General features: G+C 47.7%; 1 protein-coding gene across 1 annotated transcript in view; it reads right to left on the bottom strand.

Moving 5' to 3' along the window:
* The window catches only part of Cgnl1 (cingulin like 1), a 149387-nt gene that overhangs the window by 63571 nt on the left and 59690 nt on the right, over positions 1–26126 (bottom strand). Inside the window, exon 8 of the mRNA XM_028865572.1 lies at positions 24188–24400. Within this exon, the coding sequence (XP_028721405.1) occupies positions 24188–24400 (213 nt within the window). The remainder of the gene's footprint in view (positions 1–24187; positions 24401–26126) is intronic.

The raw sequence follows: 26126 nt of genomic DNA, 5'->3' as shown, positions 1-26126 counted from the left end.
ACATATTTTTTTGCAACACATGTTTTTGTGAGTAGCTTCAGATCCAACCTATTAAAAACGCCAATGTACTAAACAAAGTCATAAAATCTATCCCCCGAAATGGGAACTGACATTCCTCGCTCTCCACACGGTACTGTCTGATGGGACTGACTGTGGTGTCATTCTGAAATATATGTGACATGTGGTGGAACGATCCAGTCAGAGCACCTCATCTTTTCAATCTCATTTTCTTTCTTTCTTTCTTTCTTTTTTTTTTTTTTGGTTTTTCGAGACAGGGTTTCTCTGTATAGCTTTGCACCTTTCCTGGAACTCACTTGGTAGTCCAGGCTGGCCTCGAACTCACAGAGATCCGCCTGCCTCTGCCTCCCGAGTGCTGGGATTTCAATCTCATTTTCTAAGGCGGTAGGGTTAGATGAGATTCTCCCACTGTCCCCATGCAGAGGGCACCATGTTCACTGAAGGTCTTTAGGTCCATCTTCATGGGTCTAAGGAATCCAAGGGTTAGCTAGGAGCTGTACTCTCTAAATTAGCCCCCATTAAGTGAGGATTCCAAAGACTGGAAGCTTCTCATGAGGTTAGAGACACCAGGAAGCACACAATGGAAAGCAGAGAAGGGAGAAGCTGGTCCAAATCCCACTCCGGGGCAGACAGTTTTACGGCACTGTTGCTGGCATCATTTCACGGCGGGCTTCCTGCAGACAGAGTAGGCATCTCCCTCCTACCACATCAAGGAATTCAGTTTAGTCGATTTGATGTTTCTATAACAAAATACTAGAGGCTAGACGCTTTTTAAAGGAAAGGGTGGCTTAGCTCACATTTGCCCTTCTGCATCCAGGACTGCCTTGTAAGCCTTGGCTTCTGATGGCCTCACCGAAGACAGGATCACATGGAAGGAGCATGGGCAAGGGAGATAGAAGGCCACAGAGCCAGAGAGAAAGCCAGGGGCTGGGGAGGGGCCAGGCTCTTCTTCAGGATCATTCAACTGTTGCCCGTGCCCACTGGGGCTGGCCAAATTGAAGCTCCAGCCCACACCCTCTCCGATTCTCGGTGCCCATCCTTAGTGCCCTCTCAAACTCAGCACCCTCAATATGAACAAAACGGAAGTCACCATCACCCCACTGCCCCATGGCTGGCCTCTGCAATCACTCAGTGGAAAAGATAGAGGTGACACCTAGGATATCACAGCAACTTCAGCTAGAAGACCACAGTGGTGAGGAGAGAGACAGGAAAGAGTGGACAGATATGCCGGAGACAAAATCAACCAGGCTTCGGATAAGAATCGCTCGTTTCTTTGCGAAGAGCCCCAGTCCTGGCTTTTTTTTTTTTTTTTTTTTTTTTTTTTTTGGAGACAAGGTCTCTCTATGTAGCCCTGGCTGTCCTACAGCTCTCTATGTAGACCAGGCTGGCTCTGAACTCACAGATATTATCCGCCTGCCTCTGCCTTCTGAAGGCTGGGATTAAAGGTGTGCACCACCACACCAGGCTGTCCTGTCTGTCTTACAAAAGCTCGCTCTCCACCTCAGTCGGCTCCTTCTTCCTTTTGGTCCGCAGAATCCTCCCCAACCTCCTGGACTGCTGTCGTTCTCATGGTCATTCAGAGAAACAAAGTCACTGGACCCTAAAATTGCTTTACCTGTTTCTGACAGATAACTTAACATCAAATGAGGCCAAATTATTTGGCTGAGCCTATTAGCCTGAGCCCTGAGGTAGCTGAAGGAGCCCTGGGGTAGCTGAAGGAGCCCTGGGGTAGCTGAAGGAGCCCAGGCCTGATTCAGAGCAGGAGGTAGACGGCTGATTCCGGGAGGTCACCACCTCAGTTGTCTGAGTCACCCAGGGCTCTGGTTCTGACTCTCCTTATTGCATCCAGTCCCCTGACTCAGCTGCTCATGAATTCCTGAATTCTTAACCCTCCTGGCTCTGACCTACTTTGCAAACTTCCTTTGGCAGATCTTCAATTTTTTCCTTTTCTTCTTTTCTTTTTCTTTTTTTCTCTAGAAGGCAAAACCTAGACTATAAGGCGTGCTCAATGAACCTGGGGCAACAGGAGCTCACAGGTGGCTAAACTCGTAAATGACCTCTGCACACGCTTAATGACTGAAGGGCACGGGGACATTTTACATGTTCATCTGAAAAGATCCTTTATATATTTCGAGGGAGGGGAAATATATCACCAAAATATGAACTTTTTTTTCCACCTTAGGTGCTCACACACTGAAAAGTTTGTTTTAGATAGGGTTGTTCCTTTTGTAATTCTTTTCTCAGTTTTTTTTTAATAAAGCGATATAAGACAGAAAACTGCCCAAAATTACAAGCTGAGTAGGAAAACTCTCATCAGCAAATATGACACTTCACATATCTCCAACCAGTTTCTTTTGTCATGAAATATAACTGGATTGATAGGGCAAAGAAAGGGTGCAGCCCCACATTCTATGCAGAGCACTGAGCCTGGGAATAGTGAAAGGTCACCTGTCCAGCCAGTAACGACATCTCTGCCACGTGGAGAAAAAGAAAATCCTGATCTCCATCACTGACGTACACCCACAGTTAGTGCTTTTTAAATCCCTCTTTAGCAAAATCCACATTGTTTTCAAGAGCTCAGGAAACCTGAACCAACATAAACTAAATGCTGAACAGTAAAACAAATCTCAACAAATGTTTTTTTAAAAATTGAAGCCATGTGTTCTTTAGCCAAAATATAACCAGACTAGAAACAGTAAAACACACTCAAGCATTCAGAAATTATTTCTTCAGCTGCTGGGAACTGGGAACTGCAGATGACAGAGAACAGGTGACACCTGTCTTTCTGGGTCTAGGTTCCCTCACTCAATCTGATCTTTTTTCTAGTTCCATCCATCTATCTGCAAAGTTCCTGATTTTGTTTTTCTTTACAGCTGAATAGTATTCCACAGTGTACAGAAGGCATGTTTTCATTCATTCATCTGTTGAAGGGCAGTTAAGTTGCTCCTATCTCCTAGCTATTGTGAATAAAGCAATTATGAACACGACCAAGCAGGTGTCTGTGGAGTAGGACGTGGATTCTTTAGGCAAATACCAGGGAACAGTATAGCTAGGCCACACCACAGATTTATTTCTGGCTCTTTCAGAATTCTCCACACTGATTTCCAGAGCAGCTGGGCCAGTTTGCATTGACACTAACAATGAATGAGGGTCTCCACATCCTCCTCAGCACCTGCCGACAATTGTTTTCGTGGCTATTCTGACTGGAGTACGATGACATCTCAAAGCAGTTAATATGCCTTTCCATAACTGCGCAGGATGTTGAACACTTTTTCAGCTACTTCTCAGCCATTGTTATTTGTTCTTTTGAGAACTCTCAGAGTAACTCAAGGGTCAAGAGGCAGATGCCTCATGGAAAAGATTTTAAATACACCTACCTGAGTGAAAATTAATATGTATAGTACTAACTCTATCAGTTGTGTGAAAAGATGAAGTAACCAGAATTTCAAGGAAAAATAAAATAGAAGGAATCCATCTACCAGAATGAAGACATCAGTAACCAGGACTATGGCATCCGCATGTGAGTGAAACAGATCAGAGAATCCAGAGACAGGTCCACACAACAAATGCACTGCCCAGCTCATTGGGACAAATGTTCTAAAGCACTCAATATCAGAAGAATAAATAGCTTTTCAGTATGTAGTGCCAGGGGAATTAGAAGTCCATAGCAAAATCCACGAACTTTTACCTTATATCAAATTCAACTCAAAATGAACCATGAACTTTATACGTATGTGTGCCACGTTATGTGCATGCAGGTAGCTGCAGAGGCCAGACAGCGTCCGGTCCCCTGGAGCTGGAGTTGCTGGCCGTGGAGAGCTGATGTGGGTGCTGAAAACAAACTCTGCAAGAACAAGTGCTCTTAATCACCTCCAGCTGCGCCATCTCTCCAGTGCCCCCCCCCCCCGAACTGGAATGTAAATGTAAGAAGGAAAATCTTTGGGATATAAGTCGATATAATAAGAGTTCCTAGCCGGGCGGTGGTGGCGCACGCCTTTAATCCCAGCACTCGGGAGGCAGAGCCAGGCGGATCTCTGTGAGTTCGAGGCCAGCCTGGGCTACCAAGTGAGTTCCAGGAAAGGCGCAAAGCTACACAGAGAAACCCTGTCTCAAAAAACCAAAAAAAAAAAAAAAAAAAAAAGAGTTCCTAAAGGACACCAACATCACAATCTAGAAAGAGAAATTAATAAGTTATACTCTGCACCATTTCACTCTTCAAAGACACTTAAGGGGGGAAAAAAAGCAAACTGTTGGCCGGGGAAAACATTTGTAAGCCAAGGGCGGGGTTTGCTCTACTTAATTTCCTTGATGTCTTTCTAATGGTTTCTCCTCAAATTCCTGCCCAATGTCTAGAAGTCATAGCCACAAGACACTGAACCAGTGGTTCTCAACCCGTGGGTCATGACCCCTTTGGCAACTCCCTCTCCAAAAATATTTACATTACATTTCATAACAGTAGCACAATTACAGCCAGGAAGTAGCATAGCAAAGTTTATGGTGGGTGTCACCACAGCATGGGGAACTGTATTAAAGTGTCGCAGCATGAGGAAGGTTGAGAACCACTACATTAGACCAAAGCCCTTTTCTCCATAGGCCGATAAACAGTGTGTTTAATGTCATAGGTAGAGAGACTTTTTAAATGAGAACCACAAAGACCACCCCTCTGAGGTGGCAAAGATTCGTTTGTCCTCTTCTAGGCCCTCACACTTGGTGCTTCCCTTTACAAGCCTTTACCCAGTAACAGCACACTTCCAATCTCTTAACAGAACAAACCCTGCCCGTCAAAGCTCTCCAGCGTCTCTGAAGAAGTCCCACCTGGCAGGCCGTGACCTTATGCCTTCCTTACTCTCCATCTTTGCTGGCCTCTTGCACCTTTCCGGGGCATCTTTTTGTCCCTGGCTCTCTAGGTATTTGGCTCCAACCCCAGACTCCTGTCTTTTACCTCCCAGTGCTACCAGCTTTCGAGCTAGCTATCAGCCTCCACCCCCTCTGCCCTCTCCTCCTCCTGCCTCCAACGACCTCACCACTCCCGTCAGAGCCAACTGCTCCCATCCGTCCCACCCACTTCTTTTCCTAGGTTCACGTACGTGTGCCCTTGGGTTTGTGTGTGTGTGGCTGCACTCGCAGGCGCACCTCAGGTTGATGTCGAGAATCTTCCTGGCCAGCTCTGTGCCTTCCTCAGTAACCCAGGTGTCTCACTTGAACACAGAACACACAGCCCTGGCACCAACTAATCTCGCTAGCCAGCTTGCTCCTCTGGGGACACCCGTCTCCTTTCAAGGCTGGAGTTACATACAGACCCCCACGCCCCCCCCCCCAGCATTTAGAGGGTTCTGGGGATCTGAACACTGGTCCTCATGCTATGTGGCAAGGCCTTGAGCCACTGAGCCGGTTCCCCAGCCCTCCCCATCTATTTCTGATGCTGTTCCTGTCACTGAGGTCTGTACGATCGCAGGTGTCTCCCTTCCAGCTCCGTCTTCCTCTTCCACGTCTCCCCTTTTCTGGCTCGCTCTCTTCCACTGCCTTCCACGGCAGCCTCTCGTCTTGGGCTAACTGCCTGCTCCCTAAGCACATGGGCGTATACGGAGTATGTACACACTGGCTAAATGAAAGTCTCAGTTGGTATACCAGAAAAAGCAACAGAATGGGGAAACACTCTCTTGGAGCCCGAGGAAATGAGGCAGCTATGGTGTTTGGGGGCTCTCACAGAGCACTAACTGTTCCTATCTCTGAGATAAGTAAGTGTGACCCCAACAGGTTAACTCAAGTGACTTTCTACTTATTAAGGGAAGGTCACCAAGCATCCTATAGCACAGCAGTCCGAGCCCACATCACACCGTGGGTGGAGATTGCCCTGGAGCTGAAGGCATTTCAGAGAAAGGGGTGGATGATGTCTATAATGAAAGGGTCACTTCCAACCAACGTACCTTCTGGAAAAAGTGGCCCTGCGGACATTACCCAGGAAGGGTTAGCACTTACACTCCAGGTAAACATTCGGAACTGCTCAGAGAAGTAAAGGATTCGATGCGTAGGGAGTGTAGCTCAGCTGAGAGAGTGCTCGCCTGACATCCCCACACAGAAGTGCCCGGATCAGGCAGGCCACCTGCAATTCCAGCTTCAGAAAGCAGAGGCAGCTGTCTAGTGTGACTAGCTCTGAGTTTGATTGAGATACCCTGTTTCAACAAATACCGTGGAAAAGTGCTCGAGGATGATTCCAGACATCAACCTCGGGTCTCACACGCTTGCACACATACCCACCTCTACACCCACATACCACTTACACCATACACATGTGTGTCCTGGGCTCAATTCTCAGCCCAGCATGTCTATAATGTCTATAATCACAGCTCACAGAAAGTAGAGGCGGAAGATCAAAGGTTCAAGGTCATACTCGGCTACAAGGTTATACTCAGTGAGTTTGTGGCAATCTAGGAAGGGACAAAGAGACAGAGACAGAAAGAGGGAGAAGAGGAAATGAAAGAGAAGGATGTATTTAAAAATAATGGGCCACAAGGACAAAGGAGCCTTGTTGCCTGCTCATCCTGGGCCCAAATGCTATTATCCCGCCCTTCATATAGGATGTCTTTACCACTGTGCCTCTGTCCTCCTGCCTTGGGGAGCAGCTCCATGTCAGCTAGGCTCTGAGCTTGTGTGACATCTCTGGACATTAGACACAATGAGGAAACCACTCTGACGCCAGATGCAAACAGGACTGGATGGCTATATAAAAGCGTCCAATGTAAACTCAGGGCATTAACAAGAAGTTCTCGCTGGGCCAGTGTGATGTTAGTTAAACACCAGGCCAGACTCCCAGATTCTACCAGCATTTGTCAAGGTCGTTACCAGCGGCCACAGTGGGCAGGAGTAAATCATTAACTCTGGATCTCCACCGAGCCAGACTCCGGCCACGGAGCTCCCTGCCTGCCTGCTCTGGTTCCTGTCTCATCCAGGAAGGGCAACATCCACATTGACGGTGCTTACTTCCAGGGGGACTAAGTCAGATGTAGGAAGCAGCATGGAGGGGGGGGGGGCCTCGAGGACACCAGATACCAGGATGGGAAGAAGAAAGAGCAGAGGATGGGGCAGGGACTCAACGCTCTGGGGTCTCGGGGACCAAGTATCCTAGAGAATGGAACCCTTTCAGCCAAGGTCATGCATGGGCTTAGAGAACTGGAGGAAAGATGTCTAGACCAGGTTGGAGTCCTTGCAGACTGGAGAGCAGGTGAAGACTCCAAGCATACGATTCCTTCAAATGGGACCCAGTTCAAGGTCATGTTTATAAACCTACCTGCCTCAGAAGACTTTCCTATGTGGGCTTTACTGAATCAGTCCACTGCCAGTTTCCAGAGCCTTGCTTCTTGCTACAAAGAATGGACTCAGTGTTCCCATCTCACCTCGCCACCTCTTGGCCTTCCCTACACTGTCCTCTCCCCAGTAATGCCTGCTCAAGTAGATGTCTCCAGGTTCTTGGACAACCTGGGGTGGGAAAGACCAGGGCTTAATGTCCTTCCCTATCCAGATGTGCTCAGACCCTCTTCAATGCCACCTCTGCTGGTCCTGTCCTCTGTTTGACTTCTTTATACTCCGTTCTGTAGAAAGAGAGAGTCTTTGAAGCAAATCCAGGCGCTTTCCTCCCACTAAGTGTAAACGGACTCAGAGTTTCCCTAAACCCAGACACAGCCAGGAGTTCTTCCCTCTAGACCACACACTTGAGAAACATGGACAGAAATCTACCAAATAAAATAAAGGAAGGGAAATGTTCAAAGGCAAAAATATGTGTAGTTGGCCCTGTTCTCCACAGTATCTGTCTCCCCAGGGAAAAGGCCCATCCACAGCTCTGGAATTTCCGGAGGAAAGGAACACTCCCCTGGCCTTCCCACTCCCACTCACTGGCTGACTGCAAGGCCCAACTTAACTTTATTTGCTGCTCTGGAAGCTTCTGTAATCCTCTTGGGAAACTGAGGCAGAGCAGAAAAACAGAGGAAATTTGGCGAGCCTGAGAAGAGATGGTAGCCCTGATTGGACCAAGAATCCAACCATAGAACAACCATGGAAGGCCTTTCCCCCTTCCCAGGTGTACAGCTGCAGGCTTTGAAGATGCTCACCCAAATCCCCTTTATGAGGCAAGAGTGTGCACTAAACCCCTTGGGCAACGCCGGCGGCCCTGGTTTCACCCCATCAGGCTGTAATTCCATGCAACTCGTCTCCAGAGCCACCTCACTTACCTCAATCATCAAAAGTGAAAGATCAGCCCCAGGGATGAGCCTCCTCCTACTAGCTTGCTAAAGGGTTGTGGTGCAAAAAGAAAAAAAGAAAAAAAAAAAAAAAAAAACACCTTCTAAACTTCAACGCTGAAACCACAGACGAGCGAAGCTCTCAGACCTTATCAGAGACGTCCCTCTGCACGGTGCACAGATACAGGAATGCACAACTGGTCAGAGTGCAGAGAAGACGTGTCTGTGGAATGCTCAGCCACAAACTGGACGATGATATCACTCCCTCCCTAGGCTCAGGAGCCATCGTGGAAGAGGTGTGGGAAGATGGCAAGAGCCAGAGGTTGGAGAGGACCGAAACAAGACAGTGTCTTCTGGACACCACAGCACTCACGCACTCACAGCGGCTGCGGCGGCGGCCTGTGAGTGATGCAGCCAGGCACCACCCCAGCATGGAGCGGGAAGGGGCTCATGAGCCCCCACCCTGAGCTGAAGAGCCGTGGGGAGCTGATGGTGGCAGAGGGAGGGGAATGCATTTTCCTTAAGGGTGTGGTCCCTGGTAGGTCAACCGTGCTCCAGCGGATGGCCCACGCCGATGAGTTTATGGATAGCACAAACCGGACTCGGGTTATTTTAAAGAAGATTAAAAAGGGGGATATGGGATAGATCAGGGACAAGTCGGGAGAGGAGGGGGTGAAGATTATCAAACCATATCCATGTATGAAATTCTCAAACTATTAACAAAATATTTTAAAAATATTTTGGGGGGGGAGGTTTTTCTAGAGCCAATAGACTGTGTGTGTGTATATATACACATGTATATATGTATACACACATATATATACATAATATAATGCAAGACCAATAATAATAATGGCTATGCAAGCCAACTATGACTCTCCCTTCACATGAGCATGAGCCTTACTCTCAGAGCGCCTCTTTCTCTTAGCGCTAGGCCTGTATTGAAAGCATCTTTAATGAAGTCTCCAGCTCTGCTTCATCCTATTGGCTGATCAATTTTTTTCAGCACCAAAGCCTAAGCAGAGGACCCTAAAAGATCAGGAGAACTCCTCTGGCTGCTGAGGGCGACAGTGTGGAGCTGGGTCTCTGTCCAGTCACCAATAATGCAACAAACAACCTGCCCTCTAGTTTGTCTCTTTTGAAACTAGCTGGACGATGCTGGTTCAAACAAGTTCCCTTGTCCAGAGGTGACCAGGGCAGAAGGATTTTTCCACCGTGTGTGACGGTAACTTGTTCTTACACATTTCCAGAATCCTGAACACATGACTCACTCTGCACTTCCAAACTCACTAAAGCACATCTAAGCACTTCTCGGGGCACCTACTTACCGTGGTAATGATTGCCGCTGAGATCTGTCCACCACTGATAATGCACCTAAATAATTCCTATCAGTCCAGTCCCAAGCACTCAACGTTATCTGTCAGGACTGGGGAGGAGGCTTGGGGGATAAGAACATTCACTGAGCAAGCAAGAGGAACTGAGTTCAAATCCCCAGATCCTACATAAGAAGTCAGGCATGGCTGTCTGCGTGTCTGTAACCCTAGCACTGTGTGTGTGTGTGTGTGTGTGTGTGTGTGTGTGTGTGTGTGGTGTGTGTGTGTGTGTAGAATCTGGAGGATTGCTGGGACTTGCTGGCTGGCAGCCAGTCTCAAGAGAATAAAGCAGAGGGTACTAGAGCAGAGTACCAGTGTCCTCCTCTGGGCTTGGCACAGGCACCTCTATAGATACACTACATATGCACATGCACACTCACACATATATACACACACACTCACACATATACACACACACACATACAATCTTTTGGATAGATACATAAATATAAACAAAACCATAATTGTCAAGGAGAAGTCAAAATGTTGTAGTAATTATCTATTGCTACAAAACTGATTTCCTCAAAATTCAGCCCCAAACAACGACCATTAGTTGCCTCCTTGAGTTTCTGAGGTAGTAGAAATGATACAGCTGGGTAGTGTTGGCTCAAAGCTTCAGATGAGACAGGAGCCAGGATGTTGCCAGAACTTGGGCCTGGTGACACAGGCCTGTCATCCCAACTCCTCAGGAGCCTAAGGTGGGAGGACTGAAAATCCAGTCAGCCTAGGCTACAGTGGGTTCAATGCCTGCCTGTGCAACTTAGTGAGACCCTGTCTCGAAAAGAAAGGGGGAGGAGCTGAGGACGTAGCTCAGTGGTAGAGCCTGCCTAGCACACACAAGGCCCTGGGTTAAGTCTGTAATATTCTCCCACCCACCACAAAACGGGGTAGGGATAGAGGCTCTGCCTCCAAGAAGGCACAGTCACGTGACTGCTGACAGGCGGCCTCAGACTCTTACAGCTTGGGTCTTTTCACAGGCTGTCTGAATAGCCTTGAAACATAGAAACTGACTTTCCACAGAGCAAGAGAGCAGAGAGGAATCAAGGGAAAAACGCCACCATCTCTTCCAAGATCTACTAGGAAGCCACACTGTTCCTGCTGTAACAACCACTGGTCACCCAGAACAGCCCTCAATGTGAAGGGGGCGCCAAAGAGCAAGATCACCAAAGCGCCGCCATTGGGGGCCAGCCTGGAAGTGGGATCCCGTGAGGCCGCCTGTAGCCTGATTGTCTCTGCTGCTGCCCATTCCTACGCCCATGCTTTTTCCCACGTAATGGGTTTAGACTGTATGACAGGTTCCATTTTCCACCTAAAATGATCAAATAATGATTCCAAATTCTTCCACCAAATAGAAACGTAATTAATGATCTTGGCAAGGCTTCAGAAAAAACAATGACCAGGCAGGGTTTAGAGGGTCAGAGAGAGTGTAAGGCAAATTAAGCAAGTATTCTGATAAAGTTTTTCCCTCCCAGATGTTAAGGATTCCATCACAGTTGGCTCTGATGGTCCTCAGTATTTAAACACACCCTTTCACCGTGCTGCCCAGTTCCTGTGGTGTGACCATTCCCACACCTGGAAATACACTGACAACTCCCATGAGAGGCCGTGGCTTCTTCCTCACTCACACTCCTGGACTCCAGGCAGTATTTGTGATAATCCGGAGATCTCAGAATGCCCATCCCACTTGGGAAGACTTTGAAATATTGGAAGGATTTAAATATAGATCCACTGGGGATGTAGTTCAGTAGGTAGAGGGTCAGCCTAGCTATAACCAGAAGCCCTGGGTTTAGTCCCCCAGCAGCACCTCAAATGGAGTGGTGGATTACACAGGCCTGTAATCCCAGCTGCTCCAGAGATGGAAGCTGGAGGATCAGGACTTCCTCATAGATCCACTACTACAGACTTAACAGACGCTAAGTAAACAACAGCTCACCTCCGTAAGTCTGCATCGCCTACATACCATAGCTTTCCCTTCATGCTTGAACCCTGCAAACTCTCACGTACCCACATTTTACAAAGCCAGCATGACCATTAAAAAAAAAAGCACAAAGCCTCCCAAGCAGAATGGAACCCTCCCTGGTTCTGTTCAGAGAAGAAATGGATAATAATCCTACTAAAAACAGAGCTGGAGAGACTCGTGCGGGCCTCTGTGTGAGGTGGCAGCATGAACAGCCATGTCTCAACACTGTCACTTGGAAAGTTAGAGCAGGCTCTGCTGCTCTTGTGTGTGTGTGTGTGTGTGTGTGTGTGTACATACATACATATACATACATATATATACATACATATATATATATACATACATATATATACCCAAATCCATCTAAGAGTCTCAGCTTCTCTGTCTCTCCGTATCTACCTGTCAGTCTCTGTATCTGTCTCCCTTTCCTTTTCTCTCTCTTCCTCCTCCTCCTACCTCTTCTTTCCTTTCTCTCTCCCTCTCTTCTCATCTCCTCTTTCCTCCTCATTCTCTTCTCCTTTCCCCCATCTCCCCCCTCAGCTCAGTGTTCCCTCTCTCCTCCTTCCCATCTTCAATGTTTCCCACTAACTATAAGGAAGGAGTCAGTAAGATGCACCCTAGGACCAGGATGACCTGACCCTCATTCCACCCCACCCAAGACTTGCCACTGCCCCATCCCGGCCTCACTGACTTCACTGAACATCCCAACAGCCCGCACCCCTCCTCAGGCTGGCCTTTGCACATCACACTCCCTCCTCAGGCCGGCCTTTGCACATTACACTCCCTCCTCAGGCCGGCCTTTGCACATGCTACTTTCTTCGGTGGGACCATTCTGTAATTTCCGATTTTCATCCTTTTCTCCTGTTCTGCCCTTTAGATGTCCATCATTTTTCCTCTGGACATTTTCCTCCCTTCCCTCCATCAACTGCAAAGCATTTACTATAATGGAATTACATATTTACGTGTATGATTTTATAATCAGTGACTGTCTCATCGCTTTAGTTCACTTTATCCCTACAAGCCAGCACAGTGTCTGGAACAAATTAATGATTATAAGTGGATTATTAATTGAACAGATACGGGGTTAGAAATTGACATGAACTTTTTAACATCCATCAAACCAGCTCTGTTGTTCAGTCCCGATCTCCTCAGCCCTCCCATCAAAAGGAGAAGTAGGCAAACACTCACCTCCCAACCCAGCAAGGGTAAAGTGAGGGACAAACCATGTGTTTTGAGACCAGCCTGCTCTGTGGTTCTTCTGAGGCCAGCTCCGATTTTGACCTCCTTCCCCATCTAATTAAGTCTCCACACTTTCTCTTCACACTGCATAGGAATTTGTCATGGTTTTCTGGGTCAGCTGAAGGCTGTGTGTCCTGAGAGCCCTGTCCCCAGGACTCCATTGGAGCTGCTGTAAAATACTAGCTGACCTGAGCCACATTCATGATGCTTCAGTACAGACACTAGAAGGGATTGAATGTCCCACCTCCATCTGGACGGCTCCTCTTGATGAAACATTTCATCAGCTCTTCGGCCTGCACTGTGACACCCAGGCCAACATCAACACCCTACACAGCAGCAGCAGTGAACCCCCAAAGTCTCAACAATAGACCTAGAGGACACTCCTTTATCTGTCTTTCTGCACATCCTTAGAAATACTTCATTCTATGGGAGCCCACCTCATACAATCTTAACTGGGACAGGAAACTACTGAGTTTTGAATTTTTGTTGTTTTTTTTTTTTCTTGGACACAAGTTCTTATTTAGCCTAATCTGGCCTCAACCCACTAAAAAGCCAAGGATGACCTTGAATTCACAATCCTCTGCCTCCACCTCCTACGTACTGGGATTATAGGCATGCTCTGGGTTAACGCAGGACTGGAGATTTAACCCCAGGATTTTATGCATGCTAGGCAAACACTCCACCAACTGATCTACATTCCCAGGTCCTCAATTTATTTTTTTACATAATAAAATATATTTTAACTCATTTCCCTGGCCAATATACTTTCTCCATCATATGCTCAGATGATTTAAACTTTGTGGCAATGTTTCCCATGACTCTGTTTCACTGAAGGAGCTGAGCACACAACGCAGACTCACAGAGAAGACAATTCCTGTTTACTTCTACTTTCTGAGATGTATAGAGTGAGGCATGTTGGGTATCAAATTACAGAGTGGACTCCTCTGCTTCTGGAACTTTGCTGTCAAGAACAATCCTCCTGTCGTAATCTCCTACCCATCTAAGACCCCAGCAGCAGCAGCACCTATAATGTTGAGGTCATTTTTATCTGGATGTTCTCCTTCCCACAAGACCACAGAAGATCCTCAAGCTCCAGACCATGGCTTGCTGCCTTAGCCTTGGGAACCAGCACCATGCTGGCGTATGAAACACACCCAGATGTTTGATGACAGATGAAGCGGTACCTCAGAAGAGGAGCTGGGGCCAAAGACGGCTCAGTGGGGGCAGGGCTTGCTGAACAAGCATGAGGACCTGGGTCTGACCCCCCAGCACCCACCCAGAGGCTGGACGTGGCCATTTATACCTGCAACCTTGGCAATAGGGAGGCAGGAACAGGAGACTCCTGGGGACTCACTGGCCAACAAGCCTGGAGAAAATGGTGGCCTCTGGGTTCAGTAAGGGACGCCTCAAAAGGAAAAATGTGTTGAAGTGATTGAGGAAGATACTTGGTTTGTCCTCTGACTTTCATATGATCCCACACTGACAATCACACACACACACACACACACACACACACACACACACACACACACACACACAGATACCCCCATCTGGGACTTCCTTACACTGTCTTCTACAATCCACAGCACATGACCTAGGCATCTCAGTCAAGATACCAGAGTGACTCACAGGGACCACGCACTGAGACATGTCAATGAGCAGATTCAGGAGTTTCCTTGTGATGGGCATGAACTTCAGGATACAATGATTACCCAGGCTCAAAGCCACAGAACAAGGCCTTTGAAATCCATATAGGTGCCTTACTTATGTGCCTTTTAATCAATATAAGAGGCAGAAAACCAGTATAATTATTCAAAGATTCAGAGAGAAAGAAAGTGAGAACACTAGAGAATATTTGTCGAGACAGTCTCATTCTGTATGTAGTACTGGCTGTTCTGCAACTCACTATGTAGACCAGGCTGGCCTAGAACTCAAAGTGCCTATGTCCCTCAAGTGCTGGGACTAAAGACATGCACCACCACCCTCAGTTTACCAAAGATGCTTTTGAACAAGAATCTTACCCTCCTACTTCTGCTAAGGGCTGCTCCTGTGTCTCTCTAGGCCAGGGGTTCTCAACCTTCCTAATGCTGTGACCCTTTAGTACAGTTCCTCATGCTGTAGTGACCCCCAACCATAAAAATTATTTTGTTGTTACTTCATAACTATAATTTTGTTACTGTTATAAATCATAGTGTAAGGATCTGATATGCAGGATAACTGACATGTGACGCCTGCGAAAGTGTCATTCAACTCCCAGAGGGGTCACAACCCACAGGTTGAGAACAGCCGCTCCAGGCACTCTTGCATCTGTAAAGAGGTATTTCTCTTTTCCGGGCACTTGTTTAGAAATTCCACAGCCTCCACCGCTCAAAAACTGTCATTCAACATAAACTGAATCTTTTTGGAGTTAAAATGTGAAGGAAATTAGTTCTCACGGCTCCCCCTGGCTAACCTGGCTCTCTTGGAGAAGGAAGCAGTGAAATTTTTACACTAAACTGTAGTCATATCTGAAGGGAGGCCAGTCCACTGATCCCAAGATTAGCACGGGATTTCCCACGTGACCCTTGGCTGACCCGCCGCTTTGAAAGAACCTGCTCAGAGGCCGGTAGGAAAGAGGGAAAGGAAACATCTAGAAGCAATATGGAAAAGGGCACTAAAGTACTCTGAAGGCCAGGCAGCCATGTGCCTCCTCCTCCCGAGCAGTGGGATTTTAAGCACACGCTACCACGCTTTTCTGTTGTGGAGATTAACTAGGATCCACATACTTACAAGGCAAGCACTTGACTGACGGAAAGCTCCCCCCAGCCTCCCCCTCCCCCAGCCTCAGCACACAACTTTTTATTACCGAAAACTTCAAACACTACGTAAGTAGAGAGACCCCCCTAAGTATCTCTCACAGACGAATTTCCCAGCTTCAGTCCCTTCAGTTTAAACACATGGCTGACTGTTTACCCACAGTAAACAGGGGTAAATGCCACTCATTTATCCCCCAAATGAATTAAAGCACATTCAACAAAAATAAACGAGTAAATAAAAGATAGTTTAAATACTTTTTTTTAAATAAGTACATTCCAGACAACCTACTAGTTCAATCATAAACTCTTTGGTGTATTTCTTTAAAAGAAGCAGAGTGTACTGATGTGTTTTGTCAGCTTGACACAGCTGGGGTCATCTGGGAAGAAGGAACCTCAATCGAGAAGATGCCTCCGTCAGACTGCCCTGGTCTGTGGGCCACTTTTTAGGCTGTTGATTGACGTGGGAGAGCCCCGCCCACTGTGATGACGCCACCCCCGGGCCAGTGGTCCTGGATTATATAAGAAAGCTAGCTGAGCCGGGCCAGGAGAGCAAGCAGGGTTCCTCCAGGGCCTCCGCAGCAGTTCATCTCTCCAGGTTCCTACCCCTGCCTTCCCTCAGTAGTAGACTGTGACCAGGGCATAAAAGCCAAGTAAACCCTTCCCTCCCCAAGCTGCAGTGAGGGAAACCAGGGCCCAGAAGCACGATGACACTTCTACTGTGCTTGCAATAGGTCTCCCCTGCAGGCTTGTTTGGTAAAGCCCAGGCCATCAGCTGGTGGCACTATTTGGAGAGATACAGAAACTGTAGGGGGTGCCGAGCCAGAGGAAGTCAGTCACTGAGAGCCGGTCCTTGGAGGAATCTCATATCTGACTCCTCCCTGTCTCCTCCTCTTCCCGTCTGCCAGGACGTGAAGAAGCTCCCCGGTCACTCATCCATTCCACAGGCACAATGTTCTCCCCAAGCACGTGGGGCCCGTGGACCAAACCACAAAAACTCTTTTCTCATGAAGTCATTCTCTTAAGTACGCAAAAGTAATGAATGTAAGTACATGGTGTAAGTAATTAATGTCAGCGCTATCACCTCCACGACTATTGAACCACTTCTTAATACTGTGAAGATGGAGACCTCATTTAAACAGTTCTGGTGATTTCAGACATGCTGTACTTTTGATGGTTGGTTCCACTGAACTGGGATCCAAACCCAGTTCTTACATTGGAATGGGCCCTACCTCTTAAGTGACTCTTTTTTTTTTTTTTTTTTTTTTTTTGGTGTTTTTGGAGACAGTGTTTCTCTGTATAGTTTTGGTGCCTGTCCTGGATCTCACTCTATAAACCAGGCTGGCCTCGAACTCACAGAGACCCACCTGGCTCTGCCTCCCGAGTGCTGAGATTAAAGACGTGCGCCACCAACACCTATTAAGTCACTCTTAACCTGTAGCCTCTGTCACTTCTCCCAGGCCCAGTCCAGACACGCACCTCCCTTTCCACATACATTGTTCATGTTCTAGTCAGCACAAGTACGTTCTCAGCCTCCATGGCCTTGTGTCTGTCGCTCCATTCCACAGAACACAGCTTGGACGTTGTCCTGTCATGAAATCTTCTCCACTGCAACCTCCCCCGCTTCCCAGCACAAGCTCTGGGTCTCACACCATCTTCTACAGCACTTTCTCTCCACCTTACCTAGATGCTCACTCTTTCCTAGATTGGCCTGAGTGTTGCCCTCTCAACTCCAGCCTCCTAGTAGAACAGGGTCTTTGCAGCCACCACAGAACCACGCACCATTGTCCGCCCTTGTTCAGTAAGTCAGTGTGTCCATCTTGTATTTAAAAACAATGCAAATAGGGGCTGGAGAAGTGGCTTGGAGGTTAGAGCAATGGTCATTCTCGCAGAGGACCCAGGTTCGATTCCTGACATCCACATGACAGCTCATCACCATCCAGAACTCCAGTTCTTCCAGGGAATCTGATGCCCTCTTCTGACCTCTACGGGCACACAGACAGGCACATGGTACACATACATACATGTAGGCGAAACATTCATAGACAAAATAATAAATAAATCTTTAAAAACATGTTGATATAAAGATCAAGTTCCCTACTTAAAAATAGCATAAATAAAAATAACAGGGATACTAGGGGCATGCTCACTCAACTCAGTCCTTCCTCCCCCTTGTCCATTCACTTGCCTCCCTGCTAAGTGTTAAGCATTCAGGAAGAGTCTAATGACCAAAGAAATCATATTCCCTGACCCAAACATAAAAATGTCTCTTTACCATCCTCAAAATACCTGAAGCACTTAGATGCTGAGTTAGTCAAGATGAACTACTAACATGATAATGCTAGCAGACAAGATTTGTTCTCACAAGGAATAATCTTTCTACATAAATGGAATCCCCAAACAGTCAATGCCACTTCAGGATAGTCAGGGGCTGACCTTTCCCTTAGTGGGTCCATCCCTCCAACCCACAGTATTTAACCCGTGGGGACAGTAAGTGGAAAACAAGAGCGTTCCCTAAGATGGCAGGAAAGATAAAACCAAGAATTAAATCTCCAACAGTGCCAGCTCTTTGCATACCGTGAAGACCAGGAGGCAACACAGGAAGTGTGTGTGTGTGTGTGTGTGTGTGTGTGTGTGTGTGTGTGTGTGCGTGCGCATGTGCACACATGCTGAAGTGCATAGCAGTGCACATCTATGTAACCTGGAAGCCAGTCAAGCTCAGGTGTCGTTCCCCAGGAGCTAACATCTTTGTCTTTTGAGAGAGGGTCTCTCACGCGTCTTGAACTCACCAAGTAGGTATCCTTCCTGGCCTGGAAGCCCAGGGATCTGTCGGTTTCTATCCCACCAGCACTGGGATTCCAAGCACACACTACCATGCCCAACTTTTTTTTACAGGGTCCTGAAAGCCAACAGGTCCTCACTCCTGCACCCTTTACACACTGAGCCGCCTCTCTAGCCCCAGAGAGTCTCTCTGGGGCAGCTGGGTTTGAGCTGACCCTATGCTCCAAGAAAACTTAAGATGCTATTTCCCTTCTGCATCCTCAGTAGAGAAGGGCAGGGTTAGAGATGAGAAAGAGAAGCCAACACCATCACCAGGGGACAGTCTTCATTGTAATCCCATGATGGCCGTGACTCATATCCCCCTGACAATCTCCATCACACCAAATCAAATAGAAAGAGGCATTTCCTTTTTAAAGATGGAAAAACTATCAGAGAAAACTGTAGGGAAATCAGGAGGCGAAGACCTGGGGCGTTCTGTAGAAGATTGAAAGAAAGCCCTTGCTAACCACCTCTGGGGACCCCTCTCCGTCAGACCCAGGGGCACTCCACAGTTCTGCAGGGGAGGTCCCGCTCTCTCTGCTGAGCCAAGAAGCCCCACACAACCAAGGCATTGGTGAATTCCTGTCTGCTGACCACACGGCTGTTTGTGTCCATGAAAAAAAAAAAAATTACCAAGGATCTGTTTGGAATATCAGTGGAAGGTTCTTAATGTAATTTGCCCGTTTTCACCAAGTGTTCCAGTCATTTAAGACATTCTGTGCCTGGGCTCAGGCCGGATAGGGTGCCTGGTACTTGGCAGTATAAAACAGCCTTTCAGAGGTTTTTGGCTTGAGGCAGTGGCAAAAGTGAGAGAAACTGATGGGAGAAGGTTGCGCTCTCTCCTAAGACCTTCCAAGGAAAGGAACTCCGTCATGCAGTCCACTTCTTATAGAAATGTCAGCTTTTAGTCACCGTCTAGGATGAGGGCTTCCCCGGGGCCCACAAAAAGCTGAACACTAGTGAACAAATTGGAGAGATACTCTTTACCAGATTAAAAGGTTATATTTAAGCCCCTCATATCAAAACACTTTGTAGAATATTCTTACAAATCTTCTCTGTAAAGCATGTTCTAAATAATCTAACAGAATGGTACTATCTGTTACCAAGTTTACATTTATAACAGGAGGGCTGGGGCCGGCAGGCAAGATGGCTCAGTGGGTAAGGGCATTTGCTGCCAAGCCTGAGGACCTAAGTTCCATCCTAGATATGGAGGAAGGAGAGAACGATTTCCCAGAAGTGATCCTCTGGCCTCCACACTCTAGTCAAGCAGGCATCAACCCCCTCCTCACACACAAATAGATGGCATACATTTTGATAAAAAAGGATTGGGTCACATTTGTTCAGCAGACACTTTAGAAGCAAAATTACCAAGAAATACAAACAAACTCCTAATGCTCTTTCAGAAACCGCAGAGGAATTCACACAGCGGTGGAACCCTCACCAAGATCTCCTTCACTGCCACTGGGGAAACCCCAGGGAACCCAGCAGCAAGGACATGACCCAAGTTGGGAGGGAGTTCATCCTCTGCCATCTCTGACTCTGAAGACACTACAGTTGTGACTCTCGGGCACTGTGCGGAGCTCAGGGACTAGAACCTGCAGATGGGTTATGCTTGGACTGTAACTGTCTTATAACAACTGTCTTTTGTTATTTGAGGTGGGGTTGGAGGAGTTGTTGGTGGTGGTTTTTGGGTTTTTGTTTTGTTTTAGTTTGGGGTTTTTTTTTTGTTTTGTTTTGTTTTTTGTTTGTTTTGAGACACAGTTTTTCTGTGTAGTTTTGGTGCCTGTCCTGGAGCTCACTCTGTAGACCAGGCTGGCCTCGAACTCACAGAGATCCACCTGGCTCTGCCTCCCAAGTGCTGGGATTAAAGGCGTGCGCCACCACTGCCCGGCTGTTGTTGTTGTTTTTAAGCAACACTTAAAAGTCTAGAGATCTGACATCAATATGCAGATATCCAACTCATCCTTAAAAGTTCAAATAGGAGAACCTGCTGTTGCCCTTTCCTAAATTAATCCAGCCTCCAGCAGTATTATAAATACCAGTGTTCCTACCCATGGATGAGCGCAGCTCTCACGGCTCAACAAAGAAGTTTCCTTTTGTAGCAGGTGGAGGCTACACCAGGGGCCATACCTAGTCAAAAGGCAGAGACTAAGTGACTGTGTCCCAGCTCCAATGGGGACATCTGTAACAACACCTCGACTCCTAAGGCTCATGGAACATATTGGGGGTGGGGGACAGAAAGATTGTGAGAGATGACTGCCGTAGGTAGTGCCTTCTCGACATGATAAGGAAGTGTCACCCATGACCTTTCAGCAATAAGGTCACCTGCACAAGACCGTACCAGTCAATATACCATTGTAGAAGGGGAAAATTTCACAAGGGCCTGTTCCTGGGTGAAAAGCTACAGACAGTTAATGGCTACTAGGTGGGGAGGATCAGTTTTCTCCAGAAACAGCCTCCGAATAGATTCCCCAGTCCCAAGTGGTCAGCGCTAAACACATATACATAGGGCGACACTAACTGGACCCGGTATGTTGTGTGTATGGGTATACATGTAACAATAATAATTATAGAAGAGGAGGTCATGGATCCAAGAGGGGATGGCCAGGGGAACACAGGACAAGTTGGAAGGGGGAGAGAGGAGTGGAAACTATGTCCATATCGTGCGCTCAGATATAAAATTCTCAAAAAAAATAAGATAAAAAGCTGGGAGCTCTAACAACATGGACCCAGCCTTCCTTCACTAGCTACTCTGGCTGGGTCGGAGACGCAGCTGGCCACTAGAGCAGAGGGCACACTCTCCAGCTTGCCACATTCCCCATCAGCCTCTCCTGTCACCATCCCGGCACTCGGCTCCACTCATCAGTGCTTCCTGTTTGCCTCCAGAAACACTTGAGTCTGCTGCTCCTCATCTCAACAGAAAGAGAAGGTCTAGATAAAAGCAGCCCTTGTGCTTAAGAAACCAACCTATATTTTTGGTTGTGAGCCTAGCCTTTAACGGCTGAGCCATCTCTCCAGGAAGACGTGCAGAGACAACCAGCCACACTAGTGGAAACCCGTGAACTGTGGACCAAAAGCTGTTGAGCCCCCATAGGACTGGACTAGGCCCTCTGGATATGGGAGACAGTTGTTTAGCTTGAACTGTTTGGGGGGCCCCCAGGCAGGGGGATCAGGATCCGTCCCTAGTGCATGGGCGGGCTTTTTTGGAGCCCAGTGCCTAGGGTGTGACACCTTGCACAGCCTTGGTGCAGGGGGGAAGGGGCTTGGACCTGCCTCATCCGCTGGGTGTGCCAGGCTCTCCTGACTCCCCATGGGAGACCTTGACTTGGGAAATGTGGGGATGGGGGGGGAAGGATGGGAGGTGGGAAGAGGGAAGCGGGGGATCTGTGCTTGGTATGTAAAGTGAAGAGAAAATTTTTTTAATAAAAAAGGAAAACAAAGAAACCATCCTAAAGGAGAAGGAGGCAAAAGTACGCATTACAGCAGGGCATGATGGGAGCCCAGGGTTCAGTAGAAACCAAAGATGTGACTTACTCCTAGGTGTTTATTTAGGGGTAGGAGAAGGGGATGGGGACAAGGATACAGAGTAGCAAAGGCATCTCACAGGTGAGAGGACACTGGGGAGGGCGGGGAAGTGGCAGGCAGTCGGTCCTCGTGTGCAAGGAATTGACGTTAGCAGGGTAGATTCCTGAGAAGCGACTTGTCGCCTACCATGTAAACAATGTGAACTTGAGTCTGGGACGAGGGAGTGCCAGGCAAATATTTAAGCAAAGACCAATTGGAAATTATTGTTTTCTGGGGATAGATACTGGTGGTGTTATGGAATATGGTCTGGGGCAAAGAGCTCAGGCTAACCCACATAAGGCGTGGAGGAATGCTCCTTTGGGTCGACTTCCTACACTCTCTGGTAGAGATGACAAGTCTCAACTAACTTAGCCTTTCTTTATTTCACAGACTGACATGAGCCCACCTAGTTATCTTTTCTAAAGATTTATTTTATTTTATGTTATTTATTTTGTTTTATTTTATTTTATTTTATTTTATTTTATTTTATTTTATTTTATTTTATTTTATGTGTATGAATGTTGTGTATGCACCAAGGACATGCCTGGTGCCTGTGGAGGTCAAAAGGGGTCACTGGACTCCCTGGAAATAGAGTTATGGATGATTGTAAGCCACATGGAGGTGCTTGGAATCACACTTAGATCCTCTACAAGAGCAACATATGCTCTACATCGCTGAGCCATATCCCCTCCCCTAGTTATTTGTGAATTTGTGCAAAAAAAAAAAAAAAAAAAAAAAAAAAATCTGTGACCAGGAAAGTCACAATGCAATAGCCCAGGTCCCTGCCGGTGACCCTCAACTCCATATAACCAAGACAGAGCCTTCCACCCGCCGTGTGTTTCCCTTCCCCATCCACACATCTGTGCCAGGAGACCTAGAAGCTTGAATAGTTTCCATTCCACACGTGGTTCAAGTTTGATTCATCTTCTAGTCAAACAGCTGCAAACTTAAGCCCAAACATTGGTACCCCCTAAATGAGTCTCCCAGCACACCCCATATTAAACTTGTGCTTTGATACAAGCTGTAAGGGTGATAAAGAAACTGTGTTCAGAGACACATCATCACCTGAGTCTGTCTGGACCTGTTGAGAGAACAGCAAGGACACTGGGCTATTGGCCACATACAAAGACACACACACACACACACACACACACACACACACACACACAAAAAAAAAAAAAAAAAAAAAAAAGATTTTCCCCCTCAACTCAGGGGATGACCAAGTCAGTTCTACTTATGTCCCTCAATTAACTCAAATCTAAAAGGTGGGGTGGGGGTGGGAGGACAGACCAACAAGATGCCTTTTAAGTATCTCACAGTTACAATAACCTCCCCCCATCCCCAAACAACCAGTTTCCCAGAGTCCCCGGTTGGAACAACAAACAAGCCTATCTTTCACTTCTTGTCATTAGCAATTATCATGACATCATTGAAGAGCAGTGAACCACCGTGGGGCTCTGCAGGGTGGGGGCGGGGAGCCGCCTCTGCCATCACAGCAGACTGAACGGGATGAAGAATTCTCTCTCCAGCGCTTCACCCTTTGTTTCCGACACTGAAAAATGTGCACTCTCTAATCCCCCTTCGCTAAAGATGGCGTGGTGTTTCAAAACATTTCTCCCTCCCACAGCCAACGTGCACCCGGCACCCAGAGACTGCCACATAATTTGCAATCTATTTGTAAGAGCCAAGAATTCAATTAAGAGGAAAATGTATCTTGGAAGAGTTGGGGCGATTTGGCCAATTAGCCCTTTTTCAGCTCTGCTGAGAAAAGAACATGAATTATCTAATGGAAGACTGAACAAAGCCCAAAGGAAGCAGCTGGGAGGGCATAAAGGCTTCCAGAAACGTAGGTCCTATCTGCAATCCTGAGCATGAGAAAAGCCACACGGTACCTTAGGAGTAGAGCCTTGAGGATACCCCCAGGAGGGTACAGCTCTTTACTCCACAAAGCCTGCAGAAGCTGAGTCCACTCGGGGCTTTAAAATTGCACCTCTTGCCAAAAGCATTTAGTCCTCACTGATGTTCAAGCTGATAGACTCAAGTACAGAAGCTAGGCCATCAAGTCACCACTTGTCAACAAGCTCATCACCATCATCAGAGATGAAGCCAAGGGGAGTTGGCATGGAAGAGTTGGCATGGCATCTCATCTGGTCACATCTTGACACCCTCTGTGGGTGGTGAGCTCACCTTGGTTGCCTCCTCCACGCTCTCCCTGAGGGCCTGCAGCTCAGCATCATACTGTTCCTTCAGCCTGTCCATCTCCTGGTCATGACTGGAAACCTCCTCCTTCAAGGCGCCCTTCAAGGCGGTCAGCTCACGCTCCCGCTTTCTCAAGAGCTCTTCCTGCTCCTCTTTGGCAATGAGCAGATCCTGAAGGTCGCGTTTGGCCTGCAGGAGCTCCTAGAGGGGAGACATAACCACAGAGGTGAGGAACAGACATCTTTGCCCGTGGCCCAGCATGGCCCCTCAAGATTGACCACCAGGCTGACCGCCACCTAACCTGCCCTGCCCGCTCTCTTCTTCCCACACCACACACCTTTGGAAACAATTTGCACTTCTCAGAGGCCATCATTCCTTTGGGGCTTCCTAACTTAGTCTGAGATTTAATGTGACTGGGTTCACTGTCATGGCTTTGGGAGAAAGTCGTTTCTTGTTTCTTTGTTTGTCTGTTTGACAGGTTCTCATGTAGCCTAGGCTGGCCCCAAACTTTCTATGAAGCTAAGGATGATCCTCACCTTCTAGCCCTCCTGCCTCCACCTTCCAAGTGCTGGGTCACAGTCATGCACCCCCACCAACTGGTTGATGTGGTTCTGGGGCTTGAACCCAAGGCCTTGGACATGTTAGGCAAGCAGTCTACCCAATGAGCACCCCCAGCCTGACCTGTTTTCGCGACTCATTTCACATCTGTGCCGTGACTCAGTGTCCCTGCTACAGCCCTTATGTGCTGCTGTTGCTCTGAAGCTGAGCTGCCCCATCTGGTACCCAGCCTCGAGGATGCTGCACATGGGTCAACCCCATCCATATTCCTAGTGCTCAGGACAACTTCTTTCCGATCTTTCTTGCCCGAGGAGGGCATGGCATTCACATTTTCCTCTCCTTCAGTCAAGAGCTCACTAAGAGTCACAAAACTGAGGCCCGAGCTTCCATTTCAAACCACATTCCCTAAGCCCAAGGGCGTCCTGCCGAAGGCTCAGCCTTCTTTTGTCCTGGATGCCTTGATAACCTGGACTTCTCACACCTCAGATGCTCACTCTGCACCAGGCTTTCCCCCTACCCCGAAGCACTCCACTGAAGTCCTGCCAGCCGCCCTACGTTTTCAGACCTCATTCCTTCCCATTTCCTGGGGTCTTGGCTACCTGTAACCTTTCCCACCAAACTTCTTCAAAGCATGATCTCAGCTCACTGGCTCACACCTCTCCTTAGTCACCTGCTGTGTGGCTTCTGTGGCTCCCCTACCAAGACAAGAGCCTACAGCGTCCTCCTCTCCCGGTTCCATGTCTGGTGCTGTGATAAAACACCCTGCCCAAAGCCACTTGGAAGAGGGAAGGGTTGATTGACTTCCGAGTCCCAGTCACAGCCCGCCAATGAGGGCAAGGCAAGGCAGGAAATCAAAGTAGCTGGTCACGTCACATCTTTAGTGGACAGCAGGGAGAGATGGATGCCGCTGCATGCTGCCTGCTCGCTCGCTTGCTTTCTCGGTCAGCTTTCTTCATTATTATAAAATTCAGGGCCCAGCCCATGAAATGGTGCTCCCCAATCCATGGTGGGTCCTCCCACCTCAATTTGAAAATCAAGGTAATCCCCCACAAGCATGCTCATAGGACAACCTCATCTAGACAAGTCCTCAGTTGAGATCTTTCCCAGTCATTCTAGGTTTGTCTCATTGACAGTTAAAATTAACCACCGCACCCCCTCATCCTCCTATCCCTGGTCCTCCCCAGTACCATTTCCTTGACTCCTCCTGGAGTCTCCCCCTGTCTCCTTAAGAGTCTGCTCTCCCTGGAAATCACAGACCTTCCTGGCAGCCACTTTCTCTACAAGGATCATGGCTGGCTTCTCTCCCTTCCAAAAGCTAAGATATCCCTAAGATCGAATTTCACATTCTTTCCTTTCCTTCCATCTTTAT

Source organism: Peromyscus leucopus, chromosome 7 (genome assembly GCF_004664715.2).
Source record: "Peromyscus leucopus breed LL Stock chromosome 7, UCI_PerLeu_2.1, whole genome shotgun sequence".
NCBI classification, from domain to species: Eukaryota; Metazoa; Chordata; class Mammalia; order Rodentia; family Cricetidae; genus Peromyscus; species Peromyscus leucopus.
Note: the sequence above shows the minus strand (reverse complement) of the source record. Positions and strands in the feature narration are given on the sequence as shown.